The following is a 20,706-nucleotide window of genomic DNA, read 5'->3' on the forward strand; positions in this document are numbered from 1 at the left end:
TATCATTTTTAGGTGAATAAAACTCTAAAAAATTCAAATATAAATAAATTCCACTCTAAAAAAAATCACTTTTAGGTGAGCGTAGATCTAAAAAATGCTAATATTAAATATTTAATATTAATATTAATATTTTAATATTCAATTTTAAATATTAAATTAATTGAATATTAAATTTTGCCAGTGGAAAAAAAAGCCCCTTTTAGGTGAGTGCAACTCTAAAAAATTCAAATATAAATAAATTCCACTCTAAAAATATCATTTTTAGGTGAATAAAACTCTAAAAAATTCAAATATAAAGAAATTCCACTCTAAAAAAAATCACTTTTAGGTGAATACAACTCTAAAAAATTCAAATATAAATAAATTCCACTCTAAAAAAAATCACTTTTAGGTGAATATGACTCTAAAAAATTCAAATAGAACTAAATTCCACTCTAAAAAAAAATCACTTTTAGGTGAATAAAACTCTAAAAAATTGAAATGGAACTGAATTCTTCTCTAAAAAAATCACTTTTAGGTGAATATAACTCTAAAAAATTCAAATATAAATAAATTCCACTCTAAAAAAAATCACTTTTAGGTGAGCGTAGATCTAAAAAATGCTAATATTAAATATTGAATATTAATATTAATATTTTAATATTCAATTTTAAATATTAAATTAATTGAATATTAAATTTTGCCAGTGGAAAAAAAAGCCCCTTTTAGGTGAGTGCAACTCTAAAAAATTCAAATAGAAATTCCACTCTCAAAAATCACATTTAGGCAAATGGAATTATAAAAAAATCTCATGTATAGAAGTGTAACTCCAAAAAAAAATCATTTTTAGGGGAGTGCAACTCTAAAAAAAATTCAAATATAAATAAATTCCACTCTAAAAAAAATCACTTTTAGGTGAATAAAACTCTAAAAAATTCAAATAGAACTAAATTCCACTCTAAAAATATCATTTTTAGGTGAATAAAACTCTAAAAAATTCAAATATAAAGAAATTCCACTCTAAAAAAAAATCACTTTTAGGTGAATAAAACTCTAAAAAATTGAAATGGAACTGAATTCTTCTCTAAAAAAATCACTTTTAGGTGAATATAACTCTAAAAAATTCAAATATAAATAAATTCCACTCTAAAAAAAATCACTTTTAGGTGAATATGACTCTAAAAAATTCAAATGGAACTAAATTCCACTCTAAAAATATCATTTTTAGGTGAATATACCTCTAAAAATTCACATTTAAATAAGTTTATCACACCAGAATATCATTTCTAGGTGAGAGTGGCTCCAACTCCAGTGGGCCCAGGGCAAAGCCACGATTCCAGGTATGGAAAAATCCATTTAATTCCTGGGATCTCCCCAAATATTCTGATTTTTCAGGGGCTTGGAAGCAGGAAAATGTCCTTGAATGTTGGTTTTGCTCCACGCAAATCCCACGGAACGCTCGGATTCATTCCGAGCGCAGATTCCAGCGGATCCTGGCACCGGCCCTGCCGCTCCTCACGCAACACAAAGTGGGGAAAAAGGCAAAAACCAGGAAAAAAAACCCAAAAAAAACCCCAAAATTCTTTGGATTTCATATTCGCTTTGCTTGAAAGCTCCATTTGGGTTGGATTTTTCCCGGATTTTCCCCTCGGGAAGAGGCGCCAGGGAGGCTCCAGGAAGGGAATTTGGGATGGGTGGGATCAGAGGGGGAATTCCTTGCCAAGATCCCAGCCCAATCTCCCCTTTCCCAGTGGGAGCCATTCCCTGGCTCCTGTCCCTCTGTCCCTTGTCCCCAGTCCCTCTCCAGCTCTCCTGGAGCCCCTCCAGGGACTCTGAGCATTCCCTGGATTTTTCCCTTCTCCAGGGGAACATTCCCAGCTCTCCCAGAGCAGAGGGGCTCCAGAATCCTGGAATGGGTTGGGTCGGGAGGGACCTTAAATCCCATCCCATTCCAAGGGACACCTCCCACGATCCCAGGTGGATCCAACCTGGCCTTGGACATTCCCAGGGATCCAGGGGCAGCCACAGCAAATCTGGGAATTCCAGCCCAGCCCCTCCCCACCCTCCCAGCCAGGAATTCCTTCAAAAGATCCCAGCCCAATCTCCCCTTTCCCAGTGGGAGCCATTCCCTGTGTCCTGTCCCTCTGTCCCTTGTCCCCAGTCCCTCTCCAGCTCTCCTGGAGCCCCTCCAGGGACTCTGAGGATTCCCTGGATTTTTCCCTTCTCCAGGGGAACATTCCCAGCTCTGCCAGCCCTCAGGACAGGCGATCCCAGCCCCATTCCCTGCTGGGAATCCTTCCTCCCTCCTGGTGATCCAAGCCAGCCCGGCTGGAGGAGCCGCTGGGCTGGAGAGCAGTGCCAGGGAGCCAGGGAATCCCAGGGCCAGGGATGAGGAGCTCAAATCCATCCCCGGGATTCATCCCTTTGCTGCCTCGATCCCCCTGAGCCTCCTGCTTCCCCTTCCTGCGCCCCTGGGCTGGCACTGACGAGTTTTTGGGATCTGGAGGTGATCCTGGTGCTGTAGGACGGGATTCCCACCTCTGCACCTCCAGCTCCTGCCTCTGGAGCTGCTCTTGGAGCAGCCCGGCATGGTGGGAGTGTCCATCAGAATGGGATGGGGGTTCAGGGTCCCTCCCATCCCAAACCAGTCTGGGATCCTGGGATCCCCCATTTCAGCTCCATCAGGAATCTCTGCAGTGCTGAGATCCGATTTTCCTTGCATGGAGGAGATTCTTTCACTCCAGCTCCACATCAGAGAGGTTTTATCCCACAAAATCCTCAGGGTGCAGAGGTGGGAATCTCATCCTGGATCATCTCAGGATGGGCTTTAAGGTCCCTCCCATCCCAAACCAGTCTGGGATCCTGGGATTCCCCATTCAGCTCCAGCCAGGACCCTCTGCAGCCCCAATTTCCCTCAACCCCTGTGATCCTTTAACGGCTCCATTCCCGCCCCAGGGAGGAGTTTATCCCACAAAATCCCATCCCATCGGGGATCGCCTGTCCTGAGGGTTGGGAGAGCTGGGAATGCTGCCCTGGAGAAGGGAAAAAATCCAGGGAATCCTCAGAGTCCCTGAAGGGGCTCCAGGAGAGCTGGAGAGGGACTGGGGACAAGGGACAGAGGGACAGGAGCCAGGGAATGGCTCCCACTGGGAAAGGGGAGATTGGGCTGGGATCTTGGCAAGGAATTGCTGGCTGGGAGGGTGGGGAGGGGCTGGGCTGGAATTCCCAGATTTGCTGGGAATGGCTGCCCCTGGATCCCTGGCAGTGCCCAAGGCCAGCTTGGGGTCACCTGGGATCGTGGGAGGTGTCCCTGCCCACAGCAGGGGTGCAGTTGATGATTTTTAAGATCCCTTCCATCCCAAGCCATTCCACAATTCCATGAAATTCTCCCTCTGCCTGGATTCACACATCACACAATGACCCTGTCTCACATTCACAAATTCAGGTGTTTATCTGATATTTCAATACTCAGACACATCTAAAAATTCTCTGAATTTAGCCCTGAAGAAGAGCCTGCATTTCCCGAGCCAGAGCTGCACTGCCAGCGCTCCCAACAATCCATAAATCCCTGATTTTTGGGACGTGCCGATGCCACGGGAGCTTGGGCTGCCCCAGGCTCCCCTGACACCCCCTCCAGCCCAGTCTCGGCATTTTATCCCTCTTGATTTCCAGAACAAAGGATTTATTCATCTTGTCCCAAAATTTCCCAGTCCACACAACATCAACCTCCCAATCTCATTCCCAAATCCTGCAGCAGGCACGTTCCCGGAGCTGGGAGCGGCGCAGGGCTCTGGAAACACCCAAAGCCCTCCTGTGAGTGGGGCTCAACAATCCCTGCAGCACATTTAACCCCTGCAAGGTGAGTTTTCCATGGAAACCTGCAGCCCTGGCTCAGAGTTTAGGGAAGGTTTGCTCTGGGATTGGATAATTTGGGATGCGAGGGTTAATTTGGGATAGGATGGTTAATTTGGAATGTGAGGGTTAATTTGGGATAGGATGGTTAATTTGAGATGTGAGGGTTAATTTGGGATAGGAGGGTTAATTTGGGATGCGAGGGTTAATTTGGGATGCAATGGTTAATTTGGGATGTGAGGGTTAATTTGGGATAGGATGGTTAATTTGGGGTGCGAGGGTTAATTTGGGATGCAATGGTTAATTTGGAATAGGATGGTTAATTTGGGATACAAGGGTTAATTTGGGATAGGAGGGTTAATTTGGGATACAAGGGTTAATTCGGGATGCGAGGGTTAATTTGGGATTTGAGGGTTAATTTCAGATGGGAGGTTTAATTCGGGATGCGAGGGTTAATTTGGGATGGAAGGGTTAACTCGGGATGTGAGGTTTAATTCGGGATGCCAGGGTTAATTTGGGATGTGAGGGTTAATTTGGGATGCGAGGGTTAATTTGGGATGCGAGGGTTAATTTGGGATAGAAGGGTTAATTTGGGATATGAGGGCTAATTTTTGGGATAGGAGGGTTAATTTGGGATAGGATGGTTAATTTGGGAGACGAGGGTTAATTTGGGATAGGATGGTTAATTTGGGATAGAAGGGTTAATTCAGGATGCGAGGGTTAATTTGGGATTTGAGGGTTAATTTCAGATGTGAGGGTTAATTTGGGATAGAAGGGTTAATTTGGGATAGGATAGTTCATTTGGGATAGGAGGGTTAATTTGGGATGCAAGGGTTAATTTGGGATAGGATAGTTCATTTGGGATAGGAGGGTTAATTTGGGATAGGAGGGTTAATTTGGGATGCAAGGGTTAATTTGGGATGCGAGGGTTAATTTGGGATTTGAGGGTTAATTTCAGATGTGAGGGTTAATTTGGAATGTGAGGTTTAATTCGGGATGTGAGGGTTAATTCGGGATACAAGGGTTAATTTGGGATTTGAGGGTTTGGATCTCGGATCCGTGGTGGGTTCTGGTGGAAAAGCAGGACACGAGCACAGGCTCTGCCCCTCAGCGAGGGTGAAAAGCCTCCGGACTGGAACACCAGGAATTCCAGAGGAGCCAAATCCGGGGATTTGGGAACCATCCCGGAGTCCCACTGATGGGAATCCATGGATGGGCTGGGCCAGAGGGACACGGACAGGACACAGAGCCCAGAGAGGCTCCACTGCAGGACAGGGCCGGGAGCAGGGGGGGCTGCAGGTGACACCAACAGGAATTGTCCCCAAAACTCCACTGCTGCCACCAGCGACGCCTCCGCTCCAATCCAGCTTTGGAGTCGCCAGGAAAAGGAGCTGGAGCTGCTGGAGAGAACCCAGGGGACATCAGGGAGCTGGAGGCAGGCTGGGAGAGATGGGAATGTTCATCTGGAGAAGGGAAAAATTCCAGGGAATCCTCAGGGTCCCTGAAGGGGCTCCAGGCAGAGCTCAGAGCCCCCCCTGAGCCTCCTTTGCTCCCGGCTGAGCCCCTTCCCAGCTCCCTCAGGAACTCTCCAGCCCCTTCCCAGCTCCCTCAGGAACTCTCCAGCCCCTTCCCAGCTCCCTCAGGAACTCTCCAGCCCCTTCCCAGCTCCCTCAGGAACTCTCCAGCCCCTTCCCAGCTCCCTCAGGAACTCTCCAGCCCCTTCCCAGCTCCCTCAGGAACTCTCCAGCCCCTTCCCAGCTCCCTCAGGAATTCTCCAGCCCCTTCCCAGCTCCCTCAGGAATTCTCCAGCCCCTTCCCAGCTCCCTCAGGAACTCTCCAGCCCCTTCCCAGCTCCCTCAGGAACTCTCCAGCCCCTTCCCAGCTCCCTCAGGAACTCTCCAGCCCCTTCCCAGCTCCCTCAGGAACTCTCCAGCCCCTTCCCAGCTCCCTCAGGAACTCTCCAGCCCCTTCCCAGCTCCCTCAGGAACTCTCCAGCCCCTTCCCAGCTCCCTCAGGAATTCTCCAGCCCTTCCCAGCTCCCTCAGGAACTCTCCAGCCCCTTCCCAGCTCCCTCAGGAATTCTCCAGCCCCTTCCCAGCTCCCTCAGGAACTCTCCAGCCCCTTCCCAGCTCCCTCAGGAATTCTCCAGTCCCTTCCCAGCTCCATTCCCTGCCCTGGCCACGCTCCAGCCCTTCCAGGTCTCTCTTCTCATGCGGAGCCCAAAATTGGAATGGCTCCATTTCCACCTGAGAGAATTTTTTTGGCCAATAAATAAATAATTTTCTTTCCAAAAAGGACAAATCTCCAGGAGGATTCACTCTTGTGACCCAGGGACAGGGAATGCCTGGAGCTGTTCCAGAGGAAGCTCAGGCTGGATAAAAGGAAAGGCTCTTCCCCAGAGGGTGCTGGCACTGCCCAGGCTCCCCAGGGAATGGGCACGGCCCCGAGGCTGCCAGAGCTCCAGGAGCCTTTGGACAGCGCTGCCAGGGATGGCCAGGGTGGGATTTTGGGGGTCTGGGGTTGGATGGATGATCCCTGTGGATGGATGATTCCTGTGGATCCCTTTCCATTCAGGAGATTCCCTGATTCTACGAGGAAGGAACGTCGGGAACTCAAAGCTGATCAGGGGCAAACAGCTCGCTTTTCCCTCCTCCATGGGGGCTCCTCCACTGGGATCTCCTCCAAGGGATCTTCTCCATGGGATCTCATCCATGGGATCTCCTCCATGGGGGCTCCTCCATGGAATCTCCTCCAAGGGATCTCCTCCATGGGATCTCCTTCATGGGCACTCCTTCATGGGGGCTCCTCCACTGGATCTCATCCATGGAATCTCCTCCATGAGGGTTCCTCCACAGGATCTCATCCATGGGATCTCCTTCATGGAGACTTCTCCATGGGATCTTCTCCATGGGATCTTCTCCATGGGGTCTCCTCCATAGGATCCCCTCCATGGGGGTTCCTCCATGGGATCCCCTCCATGGAATCTCTCCTCCATGGATCCCCTCCATAGGATCTCCCCCATGGGATCTCCTCCATGAGGGTTCCTCCACAGGATCTCATCCATGGGATCTCCTTCATGGAGACTCCTCCACTGGATCTTCTCCATGGGATCTCCTTCATGGGGGCTCCCCCATGGGATCTCCCTCACTGGATCTCCTCCATGGGATCTCCTCCATGGGATCTCCTCCATGGGATCTCCCTCACTGGATCTCCTCCATGGGATCTCCTCCATGGATCTCCTCCATGGATCTCCTCCATGGGATCCACTCCATGGAATCTCCTCCATGGAATCTCCTCCATGGATCTCCTCCATGGGATCTCATCCATGGGATCTCCTTCATGGAGACTCCTCCACTGGATCTTCTCCATAGGATCTCCTTCATGGGGGCTCCCCCATGGGATCTCCCTCACTGGATCTCCTCCATGGGATCTCCTCCATGGGATCTCCTCCATGGGATCTCCCTCACTGGATCTCCTCCATGGGATCTCCTCCATGGATCTCCTCCATGGGATCTCCTCCATGGGATCCACTCCATGGAATCTCCTCCATGGAATCTCCTCCATGGATCTCCTCCATGGGATCTCATCCATGGGATCTCCTTCATGGAGACTCCTCCACTGGATCTTCTCCATAGGATCTCCTTCATGGGGGCTCCCCCATGGGATCTCCCTCACTGGATCTCCTCCATGGGATCTCCTCCATGGGATCTTCTCCATGGGATCTCCCTCACTGGATCTCCTCCATGGGATCTCCTCCATGGATCTCCTCCATGGGATCTCCTCCATGGGATCCACTCCATGGAATCTCCTCCATGGAATCTCCTCCATGGATCTCCTCCATGGGATCTCCTCCATGGATCTCCTCCATGGGATCTCCTCCATGGAATCTCCTCCATGGAATCTCCTCCATGGATCTCCTCCATGGGATCTCCCTCACTGGATCTCCTCCATGGGATCTCTCCCATGGGATCTCCTCCAGGACACCTGGCCAGGTGCACCCGGGGGTCCCGTGGCTGCTGCCCCTCCCCACTGTGCTTCACCACCACAGACAGCGGCCACTGCCCCTCCTGGGAGCGCGACAGCAACGGGACAGCCCCTCCTGCCCATCCCCAGCTGCAGAGTCACCTCCTGTGAGGTCACCAAAATGCCACCACACCCAGAGACGGGATTCACCTGCCTGAGATCGGCCAGAACCATGGAATCGTGGAAGGGTTTGGGTGGGAAAGGACCCTGAATCCCATCCAGCCTCATCCTTGGCAGGGACACCTCCCACTGTCCCAGGTGGATCCAAGCCCAGTGTCCAACCTGGCCTTGGGCACTGCCAGGGATCCAGGGGCAGCCACAGCAAATCTGGGAATTCCAGCCCAGCCCCTCCCCACCCTCCCAGCCAGCAATTCCTTCAAAAGATCCCAGCCCAATCTCCCCTTTCCCAGTGGGAGCCATTCCCTGGCTCCTGTCCCTCTGTCCCTTCTCCCCAGTCCCTCTCCAGCTCTCCTGGAGCCCCTCCAGGGACTCTGAGCATTCCCTGGATTTTTCCCTTCTCCAGGGGAACATTCCCAGCTCTGCCAGCCCTCAGGACAGGCGATCCCAGCCCCATTCCCTGCTGGGAATCCTTCCTCCCTCCTGGTGATCCAAGCCAGCCCGGCTGGAGGAGCCGCTGGGCTGGAGAGCAGTGCCAGGGAGCCAGGGAATCCCAGGGCCAGGGATGAGGAGCTCAAATCCATCCCCGGGATTCATCCCTTTGCTGCCTCGATCCCCCTGAGCCTCCTGCTTCCCCTTCCTGCGCCCCTGGGCTGGCACTGACGAGTTTTTGGGATCTGGAGGTGATCCTGGTGCTGTAGGACGGGATTCCCACCTCTGCACCTCCAGCTCCTGCCTCTGGAGCTGCTCTTGGAGCAGCCTGGGATCCACAAGACAAAGCATCCAGAGGGGCAGGCAGGACTTCCCAAAAGGTCCAGGACACGCCTGCATCCCAAGGAATGATGGACACATCCAAAGGCTCAACCCCACTGTGGTAGTTTTTTTTTTTTTTTTTTTTCAAAACTTTTCATAGAAAAATTTTGAAAAAAAATTTCACAGAGAAAAAGAAAGAGAAAACAATTTCTATTTCTGCTCCTTGCTTTTCTCATGTAAAATGTACTGAGAAAATTGTTTACCTAGAATGATTGCTTAATTAAATTCTAGTAAAGATTGTTTAAGCCTGACAGCCAATCACAACCACCTGTGTCTAGACTCTCAAAAACAAAGTCACAAGTTATTAGTAGTTAAATATAATAGTTAAAATAAGTAAGTATGTAGTTTTAATATCTTCCTTTATATAATAATTAATGTACTGTAACATTGTTATAATAAAGAAATCATTCAACCTTCTAAACTAATTTCTTCCCATTAAGTTCACCTACATTTTACAATACCCCCCCCAAAAATCCTGCACTGCAGGTCTGGATCTCTGAGCTGCCTTTCCTGAGACACGGGGCTCTATTCCATGGGAAACATCCCAAATCCCAGCTGAAGCAGCACTGGGAGGAAGGAAAAACCAACAGCACCCCCAGGTCATGGTTTGTGGTTCCCAAATCCCTCTGTCAGGTCCCGGGAAGGGAAGGGAAGGGAAGGGAAGGGAAGGGAAGGGAAGGGAAGGGAAGGGAAGGGAAGGGAAGGGAAGGGAGCACATCAAGGAATTCAAATTTCCAACTCCCATCCTGACCCTTATCCAAAGACAAAGCAGGACAAAGGAAAAGGCCAAAAATCGGATCATGGAGCAATGTTTCCATGAGGGATGGATGTTCTCCAGCAGCACCAGACTGGGGTGGGCAGTTCCCAATCCTTGGCCTCTCTGCTGAGCCCAGTAACGGGAATAGAGATAAAAACACAAAACAACCAAATTTGGAGACACATCCCACGTTCTCCAGCCTCTCCTGCACCTTCAGGACTCCCCCGTGAGCCAGGAGCAAACCCCTTGAGACACCACAGCCAGCCCACACTGCCCAGTGTCCCTGGCCTGGTGTTTACCTCTTCCTCCTCATCCTCATCCTCCACATCCAGGATCCCCGAATCCTGCTCCGACATGGGGCTGGTGTTCTTCACCTCCAGCTCGGAGCTGGCGCTGAACTCCTTCTTGGATTTCTTCCCCCCACTAATCCTGGGCTGCTGGGACACGATGTTGTCCAGGTTCCTCTGCTGCTGTGCCTAGGAGGAAACACAGATTTCACCTGGGATTTAATGTGGTTCTCAGGCACGAGGCGCAGCCAGCCCTGAAGAGGGGACAAAGGAGGCCGAAGGCGCCACGCGCTCGGCGGAATTCCGACACGTCGCCTTTTCCCCAGCCCAGATATTCCCAGATCCATTTGCAAGGCAGGCCAGGGATTATGCAACAATCCAAACACGCTCCTGACTCTTTCCAAATCCCAACGCCCCGGCCCCCGTGCTGCCACATTGATCCGTTTACGGCCCAGCTGCAGCAATATTCGCCCGCGGGCCATGTGGTGACTGTCACAGGCCGCGCTCGGGGACCTCCTGAACCGCTGGGTTTGTTCCTCCTTTCCAGCCCTGGAAAGGCACAAAACATTCCACATCTGGACCCCAGAGGTTCCTGAAAGCATTTTTGTGGGAGCCCAGGAGGGTTTAATTGCACGTTGTTGATGGGCGGAACGAGCTGTAAAAGGTGCTCAAGGAAAACGTGCTGGAAGCAGCGGGATGGAGGGGTGGGAACACGCGGAGTTATTCCAGGGATTTTGGGGTTGTCTGGCAGCCGAGGTCACACTGTGCCCTCCTGCAAAGATTCCATTGTTTTCCCTTTGATATGGAGCACAATAATCGACAGGAAAAGTGGCTCAGCCCCACTCGTTCAGGAGTTGATCCAGTTCAAACCCAAGGGCAAGGAATGGGAACAGCATGAACACACAAGGGGTCTCCAGGGCCAAATCCCAGCCAAAACCAGGGGGAAAAAGGCCAATCCCATGGATGTGGCAGTGCTGGACACGTGGGTTTGTGTGCTGGCGTAACAGGAAAATAAACACTCGGAAAACCTGGAATTTATACGGATTTAGACACAGATTTAGAGGATTCCTCCCCGTATTATGCTGTGGATTTTTTATGCATCAGGAGAAAGGTGTGTGGGAATCATGGAATCACAGCCAGGATCTTCAGGATCCTCTCATTCCATGGGCAAGGACACTTTCCACAAGCCCGGGTAGCTCCTGGACATTCTGGAATTCCAGGGTTCTCCGAGGTGGCAAAAGGCCTTCCCCACAGGAACATGGCAGCCTGGATTTAGAAGGAAGCAGGAAAACCATTAAACCTGTTGGAGATCCAGCTGTCAGCGACACCAAGGGAGAATTAAAACATTGTTAATTACTATTAAAATCCGCTAATTATTAATTACTTTTGCTACCTGAACTGCAGAGAGCACACGGCGTGCTCAATCTGTGTGCAAACCTCCCAGATGATTATTTCCTTTTCAAAACTTGGAAGTTTTTAACATCCCCCCCAAAAATAATTCAGGAGCAGCTTTGATTTTTGCCAGCCTCAAAGTCCCTTTGGAATCTCCCCTTGGGAAGCAAAACCCCACCAGGGACTGAGCACTGGAGTAACTCCTACATCTGAGGAATATTGAAATCCAAGCATGGCATGGAGACCCCATTCCTTGGAAAATCCAGGCATGGACATCCCATTCCTTGGAAAATCCACCTCAAAGTGCTCCTCACCCCGAGCACACACAGTCAGCTCTGAACTAATTAACGAGCTGGGTAATCTATAAAATTCCGTGTACAAAGCTGCCCCTGGAGGCGGCTGCAGCGGGAACAGGAGCGAATCCTTGGATCGGGATGTGAATCCTTGTGGGATGTGTTATCCCACAGCACAACCTTGACCTCTAGTGGTTGGAAAGCAGGAGTAGCCCTGGAGTTTATTTACTCCGAGTGCTCCTCCCAGCTGAGCCAGGGGACTCCCAGCCCCATCCCTTTAAAAAAATCTCTTGGGGGCTGAATCCCAACAATGGGAATTTTTGCAACAAAGCCCCAGAGGGAAAGGTCTGGGTGGACACTGCCCGGGACAAAGTTTTGCTCCCGACGTCAGGACGCGAAGCCGTTGGGGAAAGGGGCGTTTTTGGCACCGGGATTTTCGGACTTCAGAGGCAGCACTCCATAGAAAGGCCTTGCAACATCCCATAAAGGGAATTAGGACTTCAAAAAGGGCCGGGAGCGCCTGGTCCTTCAGAAGAGAACACAACAAAGGGTCGGGGCTCGGGCCCGCCCAGCGCTGCCATGAGTTTCCCAACCGAGGCCTAATGAAGTTATAACCCTGAATCCACTGGAAATTCCCCCAAAAGCAAGCCCAGTGCACTCATTAAACCCTCCACTTTATGTAATCCTTCTCCTTCTGCAGAGGGGAGAATCAAAGAGTGGGAAAAGGAGAAGTCTTGGATGAAGCCCTGAGCTGGACACGGATCGTTAAGCAGGGCGGAGCGGGCCCGGAGCGCACAGGCGGTCATGGGAGAGGGAAATCTGGGATAACGAGCTGGAGGATGCTGCTGCCAGCCCTGGACTCCTCTGCCCCAGCCCTCCACGTGAAACACGTGGGATTTCAGCCTGGACACGGAACTGGTGTCGCCAAGGATCCACAGAAGTGCCCTCCGAGGATCACCAACCTTGGTCCCACCTCTGCTTTGCAACAGGGATTCACCTTCCCTGTGTGGGAGCACAGCAGGACGTGGCCAGGTGTCAGTATGGATAAGATCCAAACCAAAAGTTGATAAGACCTCGTCAATTCCAGTTATTTAGAAATCAAGGAAATCTGTGCCTCCGGCATCGCTCCAGGACAAGGAGCCCCACATGGAATTTACCCCCCAAGCTTTGATTTTGCACTTTTGATGCAGATAAACTGATTTACCAAGACAAGAGTTTTGACCTGGATTGAAATCACAGAATCCAGGAACAGTTTGGGTTAGAAGTGACCATGAATCCCATCCCATTCCGCCGCCAGGGACACCTTCCACTATCCCAGGCTGCTCCAAGCCCCAGTGTCCAGCCTGGCCTTGGACACTTCCAGGAATCCAGAGGCAGCCACAGCTTCCCTGGGCACCCTGTGCCAGGGCATCCCCACTCTCTGGATGAAAAAAAAAAGGAAAAATTTGTGTCTCAACTCCCAGATATCCTAAAAAGCAGCCAGAGGATGCTCCTAAAGGCACAAAAGGTTTCCAGCCCACCAGGAGCGACTCAAACCTTGAGGAATCTTCACCTTTCGGGATTTTTGTGGGGGGAGTTTTAAACTGGACAAGATTTTCCAGGGATTTCTGCCTGAACAGCCTCACATTCGGTCAGTGGAGCTTTGTTCTCTTCCCTTTCTGGGAACACCTGGGATGGGCACATTCCCACTGCAGCAGGACCGGGAGTGCCCCGAGCCCGGAAAGAAGGAGTGATCCTGGAGCCAGGCCCTGCACACGCCAGGAGGAACGGGAATGGCTTTTCCATCTCCACGAGGGCATTCCCAACCCCCCGCTCCCGGCAGGAAACAATCTGGACTGGGGTGACCTACAAGTGAGAAATATCGAATTTTCTTCAGCTTCGTGAAGTCAGCGAGGTTTGGGTTTCACCGTGAGGGAAAGGCAGGGCTGGGGGGGAGGCCCAGAGGAAGCAGCTCCGGAGAAATTCGGGATTCTCCTACGGAACTCCCCGCTCCCACCCCCGGCTGGTTCCCAGCACCTCCCCGGGCTGGGGTGAAGCAGATCAGCGCTTCCATGGATTTGCTGCGGCACAGGAAGGATCAAACCCGACCTGCAGAGGAGCACTGGGGGGTCTGGGGGTTCTGTTCCCCACAAAGGGAACAGGTCCCACATCAAAGGCCGGGTCACCTGCACCCCAGAACCATGGAGGCATTCCTGCTGCCACGGGATCACTCCCGCTGCCATGGGATCATTCCCAATGCCATGGGATCATTCCCAACACCTTGGGATCATTCCTAACACCATGGGATCATTCCCCACACCTTGGGATCATTCCCAATGCCATAGAGTCATTCCCAACACCATGGGATCATTCCCAATGCCAATGAGTCATTCCCAGTGCCATGGGATCATTCCCAATGCCAAGGAGTCATTCCCCACACCATGGAGTCATTCCCCACGCCATGGAGTCATTCCCCACGCCATGGAGTCATTCCCAGTGCCATGGGATCATTCCCAACGCCATGGAGTCATTCCCAGTGCCAAGGAGTCATTCCCAACACCAGGGAATCATTCCCAAATCCATGGAGTCATTCCCCATACCATGGAGTCATTCCCAGTGCCAAGGAGTCATTCCCCACACCATGGAGTCATTCCCAATGCCATAGAGTCATTCCCAGCGCCATGGAGTCATTCCCAGTGCCAAGGAGTCATTCCCAATGCCATGGAGACACTCCCAATGCCATGGAGTCATTCCCAACACCATGGGATCATTCCCAGAGCCATGGGATCATTCTCAGTTCCATGGAGTCATTCCCAACGGCATGGAGTCATTCCCAATGCCATGGAGTTACTCCCACTGCCATGGAGTCATTCCCAATGCCATGGAGTCATTCCCAACACCACGGAGTCATTCCCAGTGCCATGGGATCATTCCCAACGCCATGGAATCATTCCCAATGCCATGGAGTCATTCCCCACACCACGGAGTCATTCCCAACACCATGGAGTCATTCCCAAGGCCATGGGATCATTCCCAGAGCAGGCCAGGGGCTCCTCCAGGCTCTGCCTAAAGAAAAGCTGTTTCACCACGTCCAGGAGAAAGGAGCTCCTCTGAAACTCCAATATTGTTATTTCTGTAACTTCACCCTGTTTTCCGCACCCCTTCGCCAACACTTGAGTCTCACCTCCCCTCACCTCCACCCACCAATATTTACTTTTGAGCAGAATCTAATTAGGTTTTTCCTGATGAGACACGAGATAAGGCCCGGGGAGAAGGGGCCGGTGATTTAAAGGGAGCCATGATTTAAAGGCTGGCTTTGGTAGTTTTGATTAGTTCCTGCTGTGATGGTTTTACAGAGCCCTCTAATGGGCTGAGACACCGAATTTTCAAATATCATTTCCCAATATCCCTAGGAACGGGATACATATTCCTTAAGCAATCTTAGGGAAGAAAAGAAGGGGGGAAAAAAAAAAAAAAACTCAGCGAAGCCGACTGGCTACGGGGGTAGGAAAAAAAGAACGTTAATAAAAAATGACAGTAGGCTGGAGCCCTGCCAGAGAGCCATTCCAAAGTTATAAAATCCCCCTGGGATCAGATAAAAGCAGGGATTATTATTGCAAGGTGTAAACTCAACACACGGCCGCAGCTCCTGCTTTGAGTTTGCCCGCGGAGCCGGCGCTGTCGGGACGAGGAGGGGCTCGGCCTCTCCCGTTCCCGGTGCTAACTTGTTATCAGAGCAGACAATTTGTTGGAGGTTTGGCTGACAAAGTTCTCCCTGGGCTCAGGAAACGAGGCCCAACAATGAGAGGGTTTTTTTTTTTTTTTTTTTTTTTTTTTTTGAACTCCATTCCAGGTCATTAAATAAAAGGAGTTTGGAAATGCAGCATTGGACGGGTTTGTTCTCCCCAGTGCCCCGCACAGACTCAGCCTCAACCCCCCCCCACTCCTCATTCCCTAAAAAGTCTTTTCCACCTCAGCCCATCCAGAGCTAAAATCCACCTCGGCTCTGATTTTCCCAAGCATCAATTCCCCTCAAACACAAGTTTTTGGCATCGAGTGTGTGATGAGGAAAATGCAATTCCCCCTTTGCTTTGCTCTCACCCCATGATTTACCCTCATCCCCTGCTCCTTTTCCCAACCTGGATTTAATCCAGACCTAATTTCACAGATTTTCCAGTTCAATATTCCCTGGCGAGGACAAGGGCACCGCTGTGGCAGCAGGACCCAGCTGGATTCCCAATGATTCCTGTTTGTGCTGCCCTGGATCCCTGGAAGTGTCCAAGGCCAGGCTGGACACTGGGGCTTGGGATCACCCTGGAATAGGAGAAGGTGTTGGGCTTGAAATTAGATGGGGTTTGAGGTCCTTTCCAACACAAACCATTCCAGGATTCTGGAGCCCCTCTGCTCTGGAGCCAGGCTGGCAGAGCTGGGAATGTTCCTCTGGAGAAGGGAAAAATCCAGGGAATGCTCAGAGCTCCCTGAAGGGGCTCCAGGAGAGCTGGAGAGGGACTGGGGACAAGGGACAGAGGGACAGGAGGCAGGGAATGGCTCCCACTGGGAAAGGGGAGACTGGGCTGGGATCTTGGCAAGGAATTCCTGGCTGGGAGGGTGGGGAGGGGCTGGGCTGGAATTCCCAGATTTGCTGTGGCTGCCCCTGGATCCCTGGCAGTGTCCCAGGCCAGGTTGGACACTGGGTGGGAGATGTCCCTGCCCATGGGATGGGATTAAACCCATGGGATGAGCTCAGCCATATTTACATCCTCGGAGTTCATTCAGTAAATTGGGTTAATTCAGCTTTTCACACAAAACCAATTAAACCTCAGCTTTTTTTGGGGGGAGGCTGCTCAGCCCAGCACGGCGAGAAGGGAATGATCCAGACTCTCCCTTCCAAGGAGAAATTTATCACACCAGGACTGATAAAAAGCCTTGGGCAACCGCAGCCTCCGGGTCAGCTGCGCAAGAAAAGTCACTTTTTAAGGAGCCCTTTATGGCCGAAGTGTTGATTTACACTTCTGTGGGATCCAGATCTGCGGGCAGCTTCAAAGGCAGCTCAGCGGCGCGATTACAAAGTTTATTTATCACATTTACGCGCTGCGGACGAGCCGAGAATGAGCTCAGGGCACCGAAGGCAGCAGCAGCAGGAGGAGGAGGAGGAGGAGGAGGAGGAGGAGGATGGGTGTTCCGCAGGGAATTTCAAACACATGAAAGTCCTCGGCCTGACAACTCCACAGCTCGGGGCTCTGCTCCAGCAGCCCAAGCTCTTGGGCAGAAAAATGGTTTGCAATTTATCTGAAGTGAGGTGGAACTGGGATTCTTTGATTCGCTTCTACCAACCATTTAAAATTCCTTTTCCAGCCGGGAGCACCCCTGGATGAAATCCCCCACCCTGGGAGCTGCTGTGACCCCGGGGCTGGTTTAACCCTGCCCAAGGAGGCACAACCACGACTAAAAGCTCCACTGGGAACTCTCACACATCCCTTTAACCTCTCCTCACTCTTAAGTGGGAGCCAAGCAAAGCCCTGAGTAAGAGAGGGAGCAGCAGAGGAACCAAAACCAAAGCTGGTCACAGGTGAGAGGGTCTGGAAGGACTCAGGAGCACCCAAGCGTGCAGGGCCTGCCTCTGGGAGCTCTCTCAGGGAACTGGGATTGTTTTCCAAGCCAGGCTTTGTTCCAGCACGCTCCCTGACAAGCAAGGCATGGCACAGGGAACAGGGTTTGGGGTTGGTTTTTGGTTTTTTTTTTCCCCAGTGAAACTGTTAAAGAGGAGAAATCCAGGCAAAAGGCTTTGTTTCCTCATGAAAAAAAAAAAGCAGAGGAAAAGAGAATGAAGCTGGAGAGGAGAGTGGGGAGCTGAAGGGACAAATTCAGGCTTTGACTTAAGGACATCCTACCAGAGAATTGCAGAATTACAAAACTGGGCAGTTCGTGGAATCACAGAGCGGTTTGGGTTGGAAAAGCTCATCCCATTCCAGCCCTTCCCAGGGCAGGGACACCTTCCACTATCCCAGGGTGCTCCCAGCCTTTCCCTGCCCTTCCTTGGGCTCCCCCAGTGCAGCCCTGGGGCTTGGAGCGAGCCTGGAGCACCAGGAGAGCTCCTCCTCAACCCAAAGGCACCCAGTGAGATTCCAGCCCCAGCACGGGAATAATCCCAGCTCCAGGAGCTCCTCAAAACCCCTGGGGACTCTCCAGGTGTTGTCCCCACCTCTGTCCCTGCCCAGGGAAGGTGAGACCCTCACCCCCCCAGATATTCAGGATAAAAGCAGCCATGGATTAGATCTCACTAGAGGGGGAAGGTGTTGGGCTGGACTTCCCAGGGTTTGGTCCAGGGGGAATTCTGGAAAAACCATCCGAGTGTGCTCAGCGTGGAGCTGCCCCTGCCCGAGCTCCGACACCACACGGGGCCCTCACTCCAGCCACGAGTTTGAGCAGCCTGACTCCAACATTTCCCAACGCTTTTCCTCCCATTTTCCCTTCCCCCCAGCTGGGAAGCTGCTCCTTTCCTGAGGAACAGCCTGCCTGTTATCCCTGTTTTCCATGGCAGGAACTGCAGCAGGAGCTGCTCCCTCAGCCACGGAGCAGACAGGAATTATCACTCATGGATGCTCCATTTTTCCTTGACCTCACAAAGTTCCCCAGGGAGTTCCCCCGGCCTGGCCCAGGATGGAATCCTGGTATCCCGTTGTCCGTGGGAGTTCCCGAAGTTCTGCTCCACACCCCCTCCCTGGCTCTGGCATTTGGAGATAAGGTTCCTTTAAAGATTCTGCCTTTGTTCCCATTTATCAGCCTGGGCTGGGTTTTTTGAAGGATTCTGAGGGACTGGCCACGGTCAGAGCACCTCCCTGGGATGGTCCCGATTCTCCTGGAACAACAGGACTCCATAAATCCCAGGAAAAGCCCAGCGTGGTCAGTCCTGGACAAAAGAGGATTTGGGCTTTTCCACGGGACAGCCTGGAAGTGTTTAAGGGAGATCTGGGAAGAGCTGCAGAGATCCTTTGGGTGTAACTCAGATCCCAGCCCTGCAGGCAGAATATCCTCAGCCATTCCCACAGAAATCTAGGATAACAGGATCCCTGTGGGATACATTCCATGCTGGGATCTGGAATGTTCCTCGAGTCTGGGAAGAACCTGCTGCACTAAGGCTGCCCTGACATCCCCAAGATCCCGTTTTCCATGGCAGAGGAATGTTTTTCCAGGGATAGGCCACGGCTGCTGCCCCGAAGTGCCCCGTGTGCTTCGGAGCTAGGGACCAAAGTGAAATCCTCATGGAATGGTTGGGTGGGAAGGGAACCTTAAAAACCACCTTATTCCACATCCCACTGTCCCAGCTGGATCCAAGTCCAGTGTCCAGCCTGGCCTTGGGCACTGCCAGGGATCCAGGGGCAGCCACAGCAAATCTGGGAATTCCAGCCCAGCCCCTCCCCACCCTCCCAGCCAGCAATTCCTTGCCAAGATCCCAGCCCAATCTCCCCTTTCCCAGTGGGAGCCATTCCCTGGCTCCTGTCCCTCTGTCCCTTGTCCCCAGTCCCTCTCCAGCTCTCCTGGAGCCCCTTCAGGGACTCTGAGCATTCCCTGGATTTTTCCCTTCTCCAGGGGAACATTCCCAGCTCTCCCAGCCTGGCTCCAGCCCTGGAGCAGCTCCGGGTTCTCCTCTGGGCTCTCTCCAGCAGCTCCACGTGCTCCTGCTGTTGGCCCCAGGGCTGGGGCAGCTCTGCAGGTGGGCACAGGGACACAATTCCCACCTTTCCTTTGGCATCAGCCCAGGGCACAGAGGGGTCTGGGCAGGGCCATTCCAGCCTCACCCACCACATCCCAAATCCCTCTCCCAGGGCTGCTCTCCATCCTTTCTCCTCCCAGCCTGGATTTGTGCTGGATTGCCCCAGCCCAGGTGCAGCTCCAGCCCTTGCCCTGCTGAGCTTGCTGAGGTTCTGTCCCAGCCCTTTGAGAGCCACCACCCAGAACGTCCCCGTGTCCATCTGTCCCTGTCTGTCTGTCCAGCCTGCAGACAGAGCCAAATGCCATGCACAGACCCCCATGGATCATGCCAATCCTCGTTCCCTTTTCCACCAAAACCTTAGCAGGAATCTGGGCAAGGATCACAGCGAAAGGCTGGACCCTAAAACCCAAAGAAGCCCCACACGTCCTGCACATCCCAGGAGCAGCAGCACCTCCACCTTCAGGAGATTTTAAAAATACTATTTAAAAAAAAAAAAAAGGATAAATCCTTGTTGGAACAAAGCCCTTTTCATTCTGTTTGGGAATAACCCCTCTGGTTTTTTTGATGAGAAACCCACAAAGCAGCTGCCAACGGGGCTGAGCCACAAAGAGCGGCTCAGCTGGGGGAGAACAAAATGGCTTTTTCAGGAATAATCATCTTCCCCAGGATCCCTGAGCTTCAGGGAGCAGCAGAAGAAAGCAGAACATTATTTGGTTAGTGCTGGTTTTAATTAATCGCAGAATTAGCCAGGCCCTGCCTCCCCCAGCACGGTGACTGTAAGGAATATTTAATCCCAATATGAAAAGTTTCAACTTTACAGAAGAGCTTCAATTTCATTTTCCTGCCTTCACTTCACAAAGATCCCTCTGATAATGTGAAATATTCTGTTGATAAATACATTTTTTTTCCTAAGCGCTGGGGCGTGAGGGTTGGGGATTTAGGGAAGAGATTACAGCAGAGAAAAATGAAATTATACATTCAGCACTCAGCACTGCTCTCCAAAACCAACTCTCCCAACTGAAACCACTTTTTGTGGTCTTTTTTAACTTAAAAATGAACTTAGTCAACACATTACATAATTCTCCTCTCCCACAGTATGTTCCCAGGATTTTTCTCCCTGCATCCATCACTAATATTTCACTCACACCACAATTTTTAGGACTGAGCCTGAAAAGATTTTAAGTCCGCAGCGATAAATCAAAACCCGATCTCATCTCGCTGCTGTAAATTCCCTTCATGGTCACCCTTGAAAGCACCACAAGTTATTGCAGAATTCAAATTATGCTTTAAAAAAAAAAAATAAAAATAAAAATAAAAAATCTCTCTCCACGTTCTGAGTGCTCCAACCTTCCAAACCCAGCTCCAGGAACATCGAGCTCCTCCCAAATCCGCTATTCCCTGGACGTGATCTGCCCTCTAAAGGCGTCTGGGGAAACTACAAAGAGCTTTTTTAGCCATGAAAAAAAAGCCCTGGAAGGGTTGGATTTTCCTTTGCTTTCC

At 51.3% G+C, this 20,706-nt stretch overlaps 1 protein-coding gene across 2 annotated transcripts in view; it reads right to left on the bottom strand.

Moving 5' to 3' along the window:
• EXOC6B (exocyst complex component 6B) overlaps positions 1 to 20,706 on the bottom strand; it is a 332,472-nt gene that overhangs the window by 177,637 nt on the left and 134,129 nt on the right. For both annotated transcript variants that reach the window (XM_053941959.1, XM_053941958.1), the window contains one exon: positions 9,841 to 10,017. In XM_053941959.1, coding sequence (XP_053797934.1) covers positions 9,841 to 10,017 — 177 coding nt within the window. The remainder of the gene's footprint in view (positions 1 to 9,840; positions 10,018 to 20,706) is intronic.

The sequence above is a fragment of the Vidua chalybeata genome, chromosome 4 (assembly GCF_026979565.1).
Source record: "Vidua chalybeata isolate OUT-0048 chromosome 4, bVidCha1 merged haplotype, whole genome shotgun sequence".
Taxonomy (NCBI): domain Eukaryota; kingdom Metazoa; phylum Chordata; class Aves; order Passeriformes; family Viduidae; genus Vidua; species Vidua chalybeata.